General features: G+C 35.6%; 1 protein-coding gene across 1 annotated transcript in view; it reads left to right on the top strand.

The window, feature by feature from the left end:
• The window catches only part of DNAH6 (dynein axonemal heavy chain 6), a 288,563-nt gene that overhangs the window by 234,030 nt on the left and 38,485 nt on the right, over window positions 1-16,048 (top strand). Inside the window, exon 63 of the mRNA XM_079940119.1 lies at window positions 10,211-10,401. Within this exon, the coding sequence (XP_079796245.1) occupies window positions 10,211-10,401 (191 nt within the window). The remainder of the gene's footprint in view (window positions 1-10,210; window positions 10,402-16,048) is intronic.

Below are 16,048 nucleotides of genomic sequence, written 5' to 3'. Positions count from 1 at the left end.
GAACTCTACTCAATATTCTGTAATAACCTATATGAGAAAAGAATCTGAAAAAGAATGGATATATATAGAGAGAGATAGGTGTATATATATATATATATATATATATATATATATATATATATATAACACTTTGCTGTACACCTGAAACTAACACAACATTGTAAATCAACTATGCTCCAATAAAAATTTTTTTTTAAGTTATGGCAAACTGAATTAGGATAGAGGTAGTAGATTAAAAAGATGGAGGGGAATGTGGAGATGGGGCAACTGTGTTGCTCCTAGTTTCTGCATGGGTGCCAAAGGGGATGGTTGTATCAACAACTAAGCAAATGTGAAAGGAAAAACATGTCAGAGAAAGATGTCACTGAGTCTGCAGTGTCCACCAGTATCAGAGTGTATAGTAGTATGGAGACCAATTAATATCTGGTTATAAAACTCTAGAGAGAGGGCTTCCCTGGTGGTGCAGTGGTTGAGAGTCCACCTGCTTATGCAGGGGATGTGGGTTCGTGCCCTGATCTGGGAAGATCCCACATGCTGTGGAGCGGCTGGGCCCGTGAGCCATGGCCGCTGAGCCTGCGCGTCTGGACCCTGTGCTCTGCAACAGGAGAGGCCACAACAGTGAGAGGCCCGCGTACCACAAAAAAAAAAAAAAACTCTAGAGAGAAATATGGCTTAGAAATAGAGATTGGGGAATCATCAGCATTGTGTTGGAAAGTAAAACCACAGGAGTTGTTAAAATGGTAGAGGAATAATAGAATAAGAGGACAAGTGGGCAAAGGATGAAACCCTGAGAAGCACCAACTTTGAAAGGGCAGAGAGAAAGGATGAAGAACCCATGAGAAGGAAGAGGCAGAGGGGCAAGAAGAACACCAGGAGAAAGAAGTGACGTGGAAACCAAAGAAGTATAGAGTTTCGGTACAGCAAGTTATCAACAGAATGAATGAATGGAGGATGTTCCTATGAGAAATGAGAGAAAGAAAACTTGCTGGAGAAAGCCAAAGCATAGCTGGGAAATATTGAGGCTATGCTGTAGGATTTTCTGCCATCTCTGTAGGAACACTGAAAGGCTGTGGGGTCAACCTGGGCTACCAATAATTACAATAGATGAATAGAGGATAAAAAGCCATTGAGACTGTTGGTAAAAGTAGTTCTATAAACGAGGAGAGATCTAAGAAGGAGCTTACAGACTGGGAGAAGAGGAAAAACCTTGAAAGTTTCTTTGGAAGCAAATGTAGTTGGACTAGAGGAGTAGCACAGCTAGAAGGATGGGAGAGATTGTGATCAAAGTTGAACTTAAAATTTCTGATGAGCAGTTCTAAGTGATGACAATGTCCTGAGGGTAGCCATGGGTGTGGGTGACTGAGGAAGTGATGAGATGATCTGCATTAGAGTTAGAGGTCAAGGAACTGTGGTGTTAGGGTGTGGGATGGCCTTATGGACCCTGAACCTGGGTTGTGTCACCCCAGATGGTGAGACACAGTTGATAAATCATTGGAACAGACATGAATGGAGAGGAAAGCTATGAGCAGATGGAAAGTCTTCAGTGAATATGGGACAGTGGCTACCAGGTTGGATGCTGACAAGAATGAAGGATGACTAAGTGGCAGGTGCCCCAAAGAAGAAGGAGTTTTAAAGATTAAGACATGTGCTAGAAAATTCTAGACTATAGGAAATTGTTGTTTTTTCAGGTTCTGTGTCTCTGTGTATGAGCTTAGGTTCTTTAGGTTACAACCATAGAGAGTAAACTTAATAAGTTTAAGAAAAAAATGATTTATTAAAATTAAAAGATACTGGGGGGTAGCTCATTTCCTCTTTCAAGGAAAAGCCAATTAATCACGCTTCAGGAAGAGTAATAATCTGGGCAGTTCAATGAACATAGTTCTGTAGTATTGCAATTATCAGCACTCAGCTCTCAACTATAAACTGTTCCTCTAGTTTCAAATTCTTAAGAGAGAGATTCTGATTGGTCCAGCTTGACTTAAGTTTTACCCCTGGTCCAGTCAGCTATGGATAGGGAAATTGCATCATACAGTAAAAATATGACTACTGGAAGATTTCCTGGAGAAGAGATGCTGGTCGGCTATGTCCATGCAAGATCCCACCTGCTGTGAGGCCTTGTCACCCAGCCAGCATTCCCATTTCTCTGGTCCAGAGAAGACCAGACTCAGGAAAGACCTGAGAGTCACCTTCCAATATTTGAAGACTGGTAACTTTCTCTTAGCTTCTGTTCATAGAACATTTAACAATTACCTTGGTAAGTAATTATTGTATTCTAGGCACTGAGGCTACAATTGTGAAAAAGAAAAAATTCAAAGTCCATATTCCCATGGGCTCACATTCTAGTGAGAGAGAGGGGGAAAAAAAGAATAAAATATTTTCCATTTGCAAAAAGTTCTTGGAAGGACATGAATGGGAAGTTTCAGTAAAAGTAATAGAGTGAAAGCTAGTTTAGGGTGGGAACCAAGGACAATCTCTTTGAAGGGGTGATATTCTCAACTTCTCATATAAATCATTTCCTGTGTCAAACCAACATCCAATTTGGTGGGGATGTAAGGGGTGAGCAGCAGCTAGACGTGGAGTAGTACCCTGGCTGGGGAAGCCTAGCAGGGACTGGAGGGAGGGCCTACTGGGAGAAGAGGGTCCCAGAGGAGAAGGGCCCAGAAGAGCTCAGAGACAGGCCTTCAGGCTGTGGTCAGAGCTGCTGCTCATGGGAGCAAATATGAAATAAATAGAATGGGAAATGGAATCAAGCCCTGAACCGGAAGTGGGCGGAGTCACTCCCCTTGGGCACCACCTAGGCTTTGATAGAAGCAAAGGGGCTTCACAAGGGATACTTGCCCACCCTTCCCAGCCACAGGCTGCAGGTCAGCCTGAGGGCAGGGATTCTTTTTTTCACTTGGACCCTTTGAAGTATATAATGATAGTTGCAGGCCTTCTTAGAAAATGCATGAATGCTCTCCTACATATGATTTTATAATTCTAGGTTAAGAATTTCGATCTCAGGAAATGAAGTTCGTTCTCTTTCTCTCTCTCTCTCTCTCTCTCACACACACACACACACACACACACACACACACACTTTTTTTTTTTTTTAACCTTTTCATCCTCTGCACCCATTTTCCCCTCTCTGGCAACCACCAATCTGTTCTCTGTATCTAGGAGTTTGTTGTTGTTGTTGCTGTTCTTAAGACTACACATATAAGAGAGATAATATATTTATTTTTCTCTGTCTGACTTATTTCACTTAGTATAATGCCCTCAAGGCCCATTCATGTTGTTGCAAATGGCAAGATTTCATTCTTTTTCATGCCTGAATAATATTCTATTGTGTGTGTACATATATATACCACATTTTCTTTATTCATTTATCCATTGATGGACACAGGTTGTTTCCATGACCTAGCTATTGTAAAAAGTGCTGTAGTTAACATGGGGTGCATATATCTTTTCAAGTTAGTGTTTACATTTTCTTAGCATAAAGACCCAGAATTGTGAGTGCTGGATCATACAGTAGTGCTATTTTTAATTTTTTGCAGACATAGACACTGTTTTCCATAGTGGCTGCACCAATTTACATTCCCACCAACAGTGCCCAAGGGTTCCCTTTTCTCAACATCCTCACCAACACTTATTTCTTGTCTTTTTGATAATAGTCATTTTAGCAGGTATGAAATGATATCTCATTGTGGTTTTGATTTGCACTTCCCTGATGATTAATGATGCTGAGCACCTTTTTCATGTACCTGTTGGCCATCTGTATGTCTTTTTTGGAAAAATGCCTATTCAAATCTTCTGCCTATTTTTTAATTGGATTGTTTGGGGGCTTTTTGCTATTGAGGTGCATGAGTTATTTGTATATTTTGTATATTAGCCCCTTATCTAAGATTTGCAAATATTTTCTACTATTCAATATGTTGCCTTTTCATTTTGTTGATAGTTTCTCTTGCAGTGCATAAGCTTTTTGGTATGATGTAGCCCCAATTATTTATTTTGACTTTTGTTGTTTTTGCTTTTGGTGTCAGATTCAAAAAATCATTACCAAGACCTGTGTCAAGGAGTTTACTGCATATGTTTTCTTCTAGGACTTTTATGGCTTCAAGTCTTATGTTTGAGTCTTTAATCCATTTTGAGTAAATATTTGTGTATAGTGTAACATAGTGGCTGAGTTTCATTCTTTTACATGTGACTGTCTAGTTTTCCCAACACCATTAATTGAAGAAACCGTCCTTTCCCCATTTTATATTCTTGACCCGTTTGATGTAATTTAACTGACCATATATGCCTGGGTTTATTTCTGGGCTCTTTGTTCTGTTCCATTGATCTGTGTGTCTGTTGTTATGCCAATATCATACTGCTTTAATTACTTGAGCTTTGTAACATAGTTTGAAATCAGGGAGTGTGATGCCTCCAGCTCTGTTCTTCTTTCTCAAGATTGCTTTGGCTATTAGAGGTTTTTTTGCAGTTCTGTACAAACTTTAGGATTATTTATTCTAGTTCTGTGAAAAATGCCGTTGGAATTTTGATAGAGATTGCACTGAATCTGCAAATTGCCTTGGGTATTGTGGACATTTTAACAATATTGATTCTCCCAACCATGAACACAGAATATCTTTCCACTTATTTGTGTCTTCTTCAATGTTTCATCATTAATGTCTTGTAGTTTTCAATATACAGGTATTTCATCTCTTGGTTAAATATATTCCTAGATATTTTATTCTTTTTAATGTAATTGTAAATGGGATTGCTTTCTTCTTTTCTCTTTCATATAGTTTGTTATTAGTATGTAAAAACACAACAGATTTTTGTGTCTTGATTTTGTATCCTGCAATATTACTGAATTCATTTATTAGTTGTAACAGTTTCTTGATAGAGTCTTTAGTGTTTTCCATATATGACAGTATGTCATCTGCAGACAGTGACAGTTTTATTTCTTCCTTTCCAATTTGGATGTCTTTTTTTTTTTCTTATTTAATTGCTCTGGCCAGGACTTCCAATACTATGTTGAATAAAAATAGTAAGAGTGGGCATCATTGCCTTGTTCCTGTTCTTAAAGGAAAGGCTTTTACCTTTTCACTACTGAGTATGATGTTAGCTGTGGGCTTGTCATATATGGCCTTTATTATGTTGAGGTATGTTCCCACTTTGTCAGAAGTTTTATCATAAATGTGTATTGAATTTTGTCAAATGCTTTTTCTGCATCTATTTTTTAATATTTATTATTTATTTATTTATGGCTGCTTCAGGTCTTAGTTGCATCACACAGGATTTTTTGTCACAGTGCAAGGGCTCTTCATTGTGGCACACGGGCTTCTCTCTAGTTGTGGTTCATGGGCTCCAGAGCACGTGGGCTCTGTTATTGCGGCACATGGGCTCTCTAGATGTGGCTTACAGGATCAGTAGTTGTGGTGTGTGGGCTCAGTAGTTGTGACGCATGGGCTTAGTTGCCCCACAGCATGTGGGATCTTAGTTCCCTGACCAGGGATAGAACTCGCATCCCCTGCATTGGAAGGCGGACTCTCAACCACCACACCACCAGGGAAGTGCCTTTTTCTGCATCTATTGAGGTGCCTATATGTTTTTTATCTTTCATTTTGTTAATGTGGTGTATCACAGTGACTGATTTGCGAATGTTGAACCATCCTTGCATCCCTGGAATAAGTCCCACTTGATTATGTGTATGATCCTTTTAATGTATTTTTGAACTTTGTTCGCTAATATTTCATTGAGGATTTGGCATCTATTCATCAAGGATATTGGTCTGTAATTTTCTTGAGGTGTCCTTGTGTCTAATGACAGTGAGCATATTTTCTTGTGTTTATTGGCTATTTGTAGAACTGTCTCTTCAGATCCTTTGCCATTTTTTAAAACTATTTGTCTTTTTCTTATGGAGTTGAAAGAGTTCTTTGTATATTCTAAATAAAATTTCCTTAACAGATACATTATTTGAAAGAAAAAAAGTTCTCCCACTCTGTGGTTGTCTTCACTTTCTTTATGGTGTCCTTTGAAACACAAAATTTTTTTAATTTTTATTTTGGTGATTTCCAATTTGTTTTTCTTTTGTCACTCATCCTTTTGATGCCACATCTAAAAAGCCATTGCCTAATTCAATGTCATGAAGATTTACTCCTATGTTTTCTTTTAAGAGTTATAAAACTTTATCTCTTACATCAAGATCTTTGATCCATTTTGATTTAATTTTTATATAGTGTTAGGTAAGGAGCCAACTTGATTCTTTTGCATGTGAATATCCAGTTGTCCCAGCATCATTTGTTAAAAGACTCTTCTATCTCCATTGAATGATCTTGACACCCTTGCCAAAAATCAATTGGCCATAATTGTGAGAGTTTATTTCTAATATATCAGTTCTAGTCCATTGATCTATATGTCTACCCTTATGCCACGACTGCACTGTGTTGATTATTGTAGCTTTGTGGCAAGTTTTAAAATTGGGAAGTGTGAGTCTTCCAACTTTGCTCTTCTTTTTCAAGATTATTTTGACTATTCTGGGTCCCTTGAGTTTCCATATGAATTTAGGATCAGCTTGGAAATTTCTGAAAAGAAACCAATCAGAATTTTGATTGGACTCTGTAGATCAATTTAGGGAGTATTTGCATCTTAACATTAAGTCTTCCAATCCATGTACATGGGGTGTTTTTCCATTTATTTAGATCTTCTTTAATTTATTCCAACAATGTTTTATAGTTCTCAGAGACTAAGTTTTGCATTTCTCTTGTTAAATTTACTTCTAAATATTTTGTTCTTTCTGTTGCTATTGTAAGTGGAATTGCATTCTTAATTTCATTGTTGGTTTTCTCACTGCTACTGTAGAGAAATAGTTGATTGCTGTATATTTTTGTATACTGCAAACCTGCTGAACTTGTTTATTCTAACAGACTTTTACTGTGTTTCATAGCATTTTCTATATACAAGATCTTGTCATCTGCAAATAGAGATGGTTTTACTTCTTCCTTCCCAATCTAGATATCTTTTATTTTATTTTCTTAACTATTTGCCCTAGTTAGAACATCCAGGACAATGTTGAAGAGAAGTAATGGCAGTGGATGTACTTGCCTTGTACCTATCTTAGGAGGAAAAGCATTCAGTTTTCACCATTAAGTATGATGTTAGCTGTGGGGTTTTCATTGATACCTCTTAACAGGTTGAGGAATTTCCCCTCTATTTCTGTTATGTTGAGTGTCTCTCAAGAGTGTTACATTATTTTATTAAATTTGTTTCTGGAGGGGGGAAATGTTACTTTATAATTTTCCTTTTATAAAAATATATTAGAATGATAGAATTGTTACCTAAAGAGACATTTTTTTAATTTACATTACCTGAGCTATATTGTTTTTTTCCAGATTTACTGAGATATAACTAACAAGTAACATTGTTTAAGAGGTGTAAAACATGATGATTTGATACATACATATATTGCAAAATGATTACCACAATATGGTTAATTAACACATCCATCACCTCACATAATTACCGTGTGTGTGTGTGTGTGTGTGTGTGTGTGTGTGTGTGTGGTGAGAACATTTCAGAATTAATCTCTTAACTTTTAAATATATAATATTGTTAACTGGAGTCACCATGCTATACATTCGAATGCTACTACTTATTCATCTTATAAGTGGAAGTTTGTACCCTTTGAAACATCTCCCCATTTCTCCCCCCTCCCAATACCCTGGCAACCAGCATTCTACTCTCTGTTTCTATGAGTTCAGCTCTGTTAGATTCCACATGTAAGTGATACCATACAGTGTTTATCTTTCTCTAATTTATTTCACTTAACATAATGTCCTCGAGGTCCATCTTTGCTATCACAAATGGCAAGATATTCCATTGTATATATTTACCAAATGTCTTTACCCATTAATCTGTGGATGCATATTTAGATTGTTTTCATGTCTTGGCTATTGTGAATAAGGCTGCAATGAATATGGGGGTGCAGATATCTCTTCAAGGTAGTGACTTCATTTCATTCAAATAAATACCCAGAAGTGGGATTACTGGATCATCTGGTAGCTATATTTTTAATTTGTTAAGGAACCTCCATTCTGTTTTCCATAGTGGCTACACCAATTTACATTCCTGCCAACAATGCAAAAGGGTTCCCTTTTATTCACCAACACTACTTATCTCTTGTCTTTTTGTTAACAGCAATTCTAACAGGTGTGAGGTGATAGCTCATTGTAGTTTTGATTTGCATTTCCCTGATAATTAGTGATGTTGAGCACCTTTTTATGTACCTGTTGGCCATTTGTTTATCTCCTTTGGAAAAATGCCTATTTAGATCCTTTGCCCATTTTTTAACCAGATTGTTTGGTTTTGCTATTAAGTTGCATGAGTTTCTTACATATTTTGGATTTTAACACCTTATCAGATGTATGGTTTTAAGATACCTTCTCCCATTCCATAGGTTGCCTTCTTATTTTGTTGGTTACTTCTTTTGCTGTGCAGGAGCTTTTTAGTTTTGTATAGTCCCTTGTTTATTTTTGTTTTCATTGCTTGTGCTTTTGGCGTCATATCCAAAAACTCGTTGCTAAAACTATGTCAAGGAAATTTTCCCCTCTGTTTTCTTCTAGAAGTTTTATGGATTTGGGTCTTATATTTAAATATTTAATTCATCTTGAGGTGATTTTTATGAGTGGTGTAAGATAGCGGTCCAATTTCATTCTTTGCCATGTGAATGTCCAGTTTGTCCAACACCAGTTATTGAAGAGACTATTCTTTCCCCATTGATTATTCTTGGCTTTCTTGTCAAATATTAGTAGTAGACCATATATGTGTGGGTTTATTTCTGGGCTCTCAGTTGTGTTCCATTCATCTACGTGTCTGTTTTCTTGTCGGTACCATACTGTTTTGATTACTACACCTTTGGAATATAATTTGAATTCAGGAAGTGTCCTGCCTCCAGCTTTGATCTTCTTTCTCAGGATTGCTTTGGCAATTTCAGGTCATTTGTGGTTCCATATAAATTTAGGAATTTTTTTCTATTTCTGTGAAAAACATCAATGGAATTTTGATAGGGATTGCATTGAATCTATAGATGGCTTTGGGTAGTATGGACATTTTAACAATATTAATTCTTACAATCCACAAACACAGGATATCTTTCCATTTGTTTATGTCTTCTTCAATTTCTTTTATCAATGTCTTGTCAGTGTACAAATCTTTCACTTCCTTGGTTAAATTTATTCCTAAGTATTTTATTGTTTTTGATGCTATTGGAAGTGGATAGTTTTCTTTTTTTAATTTATTTTTTATTTTATTTTTTATAATTAATTTTTATTGGAGTATAGTTGCTTTACAATGTTGTGTTAGTTTCTACTGTACAGCAAAGTGAATCAGTTATACATATACATATATCCCCTCTTTTTTGGATTTCCTTCCCATTTAGGTCACCACAGAGCAGTGAATAGAGTTCCCTGAGCTATACAGTAGGTTCTCATTAGTTATATATTTTATATATAGTATCAATAGTGTATATATGTCAATCCCAGTCTCCCAATTCATCCCACCTGCTCCCTTTCCCCCCTTGGTGTCCATACATTTGTTCGCTACATCAGTGTCTCTATTTCTGTTTTGCAAATAAAATCACCTATACCATTTATCTAGATTCCACATATACGCATTAATATACAGTATTTGTTTTTTCCTTTCTGATTTAAGATAGTTTTCTTTATTTCTCTTTCAGATATTTCACTGTAGTGTGTATAAACACAACTGATTTTGTATGTTGATTTTGTATCCTGCAACTTTACTTAATTCATTTATTAGGTCTAACGGTTTTTTGGTGAAGTCTTTAGGATTTTCTATACACAGATGACCCTTGAACAATGCAGAGGTTGGGGCACTGGCCCTCTGCACAATAGAAAATCTACATATAACTTTACAGTCAGCCCTCTGTATCTGTGGTTGCTCATCTGAGGATTCAACCAACCATGGATTGTGTAGTACTATAGTACATTTCTATTGGAAAAAATCCACCGTATAAGTGAACCTGTGCAGTTCAAACTCATGTTGTTCAAAGGTCAACTGTATAAGATCTTATCATCTGCAAATAGTGACATTTTTACTTCTTCCTCTCTGATTTGAATTCCTTATTTCTTTATCCTGCCTAATAGGTCTGGCTAGAATTTCTGATACATTGTTGAATTGGAACCTCATCCAGTATTTTTGTAATGTTTTTCCTTTCAATTTTCAGGTGGTTTTTGCTCTTACAGACTTTGTAATAGAAACTCTTGGGAAATCCTTTGTAGAGACACCACCCATGGACCTGCCCTCTCTGTATCAAGACATGTCATACAAAACTCCCCTGGTATTTATCTTAAGCACAGGCTCAGATCCCATGGGTGCATTTCAGAGGTTTGCCCGGGACAGCGGGTATTCAGAACGGTAAGGTCATATTGTGCAGTTTTAATAATTCATATGAACATCTCCTTGTTAAAATTTGCCTTTTTTCTTCCCTTTGTGGAGTGTAAATTCCTAATTCAGGTATTCCTTACTAAATAAATTAAGACACTTTAATATTTAGCTATGCATGTTGTTAAATGGTGTTAAATATCATAAGATCAGATGTAAACTTCATTTGAGCAAAGGGGAGATTGTTTAAAATGTTGAAGTATAATAATCTAATGCAATAGTGATTAGTTATTTAAGACAATTTTAATGTAACTGTAAAAGGATTGTAGTTTATTCCTTATGCTCAAATGTGCAAAAAATTCCATAGCTCTTTATGTTGTATTATTAATCTCATCTTTCTCCTGAGCTTCTACTCTGCTGGTTAAGAGAGGGAGGGGAAAGTTTAAACTTGTGAATTTACAATATTATATTTTCTTCTGGTTTAAATGTCTCCAGGGTAAGTTGATTTGGCTTCTTTCTCATGAAAGTTCAGTCTTCCTTACTCCTTCTTCCCCCACTCCTCCCCAAGATGGTGTCCTGATGGGTAGGAAAGTGCACAAGACCACAGAGTGTCAGAGGAGAGTAGGGGGTCTCATATCTAGGAAGTCATCTCCAGCTCTGACAGGCCCTTGCATGGAGTGGCTGGTCTGGCCTGGTCCCTGGACTGGCAATTACAAGATGATGGATCCCATCTGTTCTTTGAAGTTCATAATCTATATTAGTCAGGCTTCTCCAGAGAAACAGAACCAATGGGATGTATAAAAATATAATATGTATATAATACCCTATCTATATTTTATCCTATATATGTGTATATATATTATGTATGTAAAATAAGAAACTGGTTTACATGATTATGGAGACTGATAAGACCCAAAATCTGCAGTCAGCAAGATAGAAACCCAGGAGAAATGATGTGTAGTTCTAGTCCAAGTCCAGAGGCTTGAAAGCCAGGAGTAATAAGTCCCAGTCTGAAAGCTAGTAAGCTCAAGACCCAAGAAAAGCCAGTGTTTTTATCTGAATCCAAAGGCCAGAAAAAAAGCAATGACCCAGCTCAAACAGTCAGGCAAAAGGATTTCCCTCTTACTCAGCTTTTTTGTCCTATTCAGGTCTTCCATTGATTGGATGGGGCCTATCCACATTAAGGAGGGCAATCTGCTTTACTCAGTTTACTGATTCAAATATTAATCTCACCCAGAAGCACCCCCACAGACTCATTCAGAATAATGTTTGACCTAATGTCTGGGCACCATGTGACCCAGTTGACACATAAAATTGACCATCAAATGGTCTTACACATTTGCCTTTGATTCTGAAGTCCTACCAAAGAATTAGTATACAGAACTTTTAAGAGCTGTTGTGAATTAATAAGAAAAAGAAAACAGTTCGATAGGAATAAAGACAAAAAACGTGAAAGGGAAATTCTCAGAAAGGAAATCTAAATCCTGATAAGCATATGAAAAGATGTCCAACCTCACAAGTAATTAGGAAACAACAAATTCAAACCATTAGAAGATGTCATTTCATACTCATCAAATTAGCAAAATGTTGGCAAAGATAGGGAGCTGTAGAAACATTCATATTGCAAGAGGGAGTAAAAAATTGGTTAAAATCACTTTGAAGAATTATTAGCAGTATATTAAAGTTGAAGGTAGCATTCCCCATATCCCAACAATTCACTACTGAATTTGCGTGTTCCAACAAAATCAGTCACAGGCATGCAAGAAGCCATGTTCAAGAACATTTGGAGAAACGTTTATAATACCAAAAAAAAAGCACTGGAAACAACCAAATTGCCCACCTAGAAAAATGATTATATAAATTGTGGTTTATTCATAAAATTAAATACAATACACTATAGCCATGAAAATGAATAACTATGACTACGTATATCAATATGGATGGGTCACACAAACTAATATTGAGCAAAAGATTTAAGTTGCACAGAAACTACAGAATATTGGAGAAGTTTGATATAATGTATAAAATTTTTAAACATATATATTATACATTGTTTAGGAAGTCATATTTTCTCAATAACAGTATAAAGAAAAATAGGGAAGTTATACTAAAACCAGGATAGTAGTGACCTTGGGAGGTGAAGTTTGGGTAATGAAAGAAGTGAACAGGGAAGGACACGCTGCAGACTTATATCACGTAGATAATGTTTTACTTCTTAAGCTGGGTTGCGGGTACTTGGATACTTATTGTAAATATTAACTTTATAACTTTTGTATGTCTTAAATATTTCATAGGAATTTATTAAAGGTAAAACAATTCAAGACAGCAATCAGAGAATGGAGAGGGGTGTTAATAGTAGTTAATGTGTGCTAAGTTCCTGATGTATTCAGGAGGAAAAAAGAAGTACAGAATAGCTCTATATTGCTGTAGGAAAATTTGTAGCTGAATGAGTATGTTGAAATTTTAAGGGAAAATACTGAAATAGTATATAATGTATAGCTTCCAAGCCAGCAGAGGGACAAAAGAAGAATATACAATGCAAATTTTAATCCAACATTAGATAGGAGAGAAGAAGAAAAAAATTCAAAGATAAAACATAGTAAACCAAAAAGTCAAACGAAAGAGTAGAAATTAATCCAAATATTTAGTTGGCCAAAAAGTTCGTTCGGGTTTTCCATGTTATGAAAACCCGAACCAACTTTTTGGCCAACCGATACCTAAATAAGAGTAAATATCTCACCTGTGAAAAGATAAAGAAAATCAAACTGGATTTTCAAAACAACATTCAATTCTATACTACTTAGAAAATGTAAATGCAACACAAAAACAGCACAGGAAGATAGAAAATAAAGAGATGCAAAAGATATACTATGCAAATACTAACCAAAAGAAAGCTGTTAACAGTTCCAATGCATATCACGAAATCAAGTTTGAGGAAAGATATATACATATTAGAGATAAAGAGGGGAATATATGATATACAAGAAAAAAAAACACAAAGAAGAAACACCAATTGTAAACAACTAACAAAGCTTGAAATATGTAAAGCAACAACTGGAGAAATTGATACAAGGAGAAACTGGTAAATCAACATTAATGTGGAAATTTTTAACACATCTATAATGATAACTACTGTGAAGCACATAAGATTTGCAAAATTGGTAAGGATATAAAATATTTCGACAATGAATTAATGAAATTAACAACCTTGCTCTTTACACTCAACAAATAGAACAAATGCAAGATCTTAAGTACATAAGGAACATTTATAAGAATTAACCATGTTCTGAAAAAGACACGTATTTCAAAAAGATGACAAACATTCTCTGCCCACAGTAAATCTTAGAAATCAATCTTAATTTTTTTAATATTTGGAAAAGAAAAAAATGTCCTCTGAACAATCTGTCTGTTCAAGGGAAATCATAACAGCAATTGTCCAATAAGTGGAAGTAAATGACAAAAACAGTGTAACATATCAAAAACCATTAAGGTTTAGAAATGAGGCACCTAACAGTAAATTTATGCATGTTTAATAACTTCTGGTTTCAGAAATGTCAAGCTAATATTCCCACTAAGAATAATTAGGCAATCTGAAACTTAATTATTAAACTCTAACAGAAGGAAAAAATAATAAGCTAAGAGCAGAAATTAGTGACATAGAAAATACACATTCGATGGACAAGATCTAAAAGAACAGAAGTTTTTTTTTGAAAAGTTTAATAAAATATAAATCTCTGCTGAAACTACTGAGAGAGACAGACAGAGAGAGAGAGAGAAAGAGATCCAAAAAAATTGTATCATGAATGAATAAGAGAATATCACTACAGACCAGCAGACATTAAAATGGTCATAAGAGCATGTTACTTTTTTTTAATTTTGCCAATGAATTTGAAAATTTTAATGAAATGGAAAAATTCTTCCAAAAACACAACTTTAAAAGAAACTGAGAATAATCAGAATATCTAAATAGTCCAATAATAGTTAATTGAATTCATTACAAAAAACCTTCCCACAATGCTGGGTTTATTTCAGTAATGTAAGGATGGTTAAAATATTGAAAACTAATTCATCACATTAAAAGAATAAAGGAGAGAAATCCTTTTAAAAAAGAAGAAAACTATTATTTAAATAGACACAGAAAGAGCATTTGTTAAAATTCAACATGCATTCATGGGGGGAAAAGTCCCAGTAAACTAAGAATCTGGAAATCATTTCTTAAAAAGAGAAAACCAGAAATAAGACATTCTTCTACTCTGATAAATGGTATCTTAAATTTATTTAATGGATTTAGCAAGGTTACTGGACATGAAATAGGTTGTATTAATGCATACTAGCAACAGGAACTCCCATTCATTGCTGGTGAGAATTCAAGATGGTACAGCCACTTTGGAAGACAGTTTGGTGTTTTCTTACAAAACTAAACATACTCTTATCATATGAGCCAGCAATCTGGTACTTACCCAAAAGACTTGAAAACTTATGTTCACACAAGAACCTACTTTACACAAGGATGTTTATAGCAGCTTTATTCATAATTGCCAAAACTGGGAAGCAACATAGATGTCCTTTAGTACATGAATGGATAAATAAACCATGATATATCTATACAATGGAATACTATTCAGTACTCAAAAGAAATGAGCTATCAAGCCATGAAATGCATATTACTAAGTGAAAGAAGCCAATCTGAAAAGGCTATGTACTGTATGATTCCAAGTATATGACATTCTGGAAAAGGCAAAACTATGGAGACAATAAAAATAAATAAATAATAACAAAGGGTTTATATCCAATGTAAAGAACTCTCAGAAATCAATAAGAAAAATACAAGTGAACCAGTAGAAAAAAAGAGGGGAGGGATATAAAAGGGAATAGCCAAAGTCGAATAAATAAACCTATGTAAAGGGGAAACAATTTAAAACCTCAGTGAGATACCATTATATATCCACCAGGTGTCAGCAAGGATGTGGAAAAAACAAGTACTCTCATCTATTGCTGGTAGGTGTGTGGAATGGTGGCATCACTTTGAAAAACAGTTTGATATTATAAAAAAAGTTAAACATACACATACTCTGTCAAACAGCAGTTCCATTCCTAGGGATATACACAACAAAACGGTATACACATGTATGGACTTGCCTGGTGGCGCAGTGGTTAAGAATCCACCTGCCAATGCAGGGGACACAGGTTTGATCCCTGGTCCAGGAAGATCCCACATGCCACAGAGCAACTAAGCCCATGTGCCACGACTTCTGAGCCTGTGCTCTAGAATCTGCAAGGCACAACTACTGAAGCCCATGCACCTAGAGCCCGTGCTCCACAACAAAAGAAGCCACCGCAATTAGAAGCCCGCACACCACAATGAAGAGTAACCCCCACTTGCTGCAACTAGGGAAAGCCACACACAGCAACTTAGACCCAACGCAGCCAAAAATAAACAAATTAAAATAATTTTTTTATAAAAACAGAGTACATGTATATCAAGAGACATCTATGGAATGTTTATGGCAGCATGGTTTGCAACAACTAAGAACCAGAAATAACCCAAATGTCCATCAAGAGCAGAATGGATGAATGAATTGGGATATAAGCACACAGTGGAATATTATTCAGCAATGAAAATGAACTACAATGACACACAATAATATGAATTAATCTAAAGAAATATTGTTGATCGAAA

This window comes from Stenella coeruleoalba (genome assembly GCF_951394435.1).
Source record: "Stenella coeruleoalba genome assembly, chromosome: 13".
Lineage (NCBI taxonomy): Eukaryota > Metazoa > Chordata > Mammalia > Artiodactyla > Delphinidae > Stenella > Stenella coeruleoalba.
Note: the sequence above shows the minus strand (reverse complement) of the source record. Positions and strands in the feature narration are given on the sequence as shown.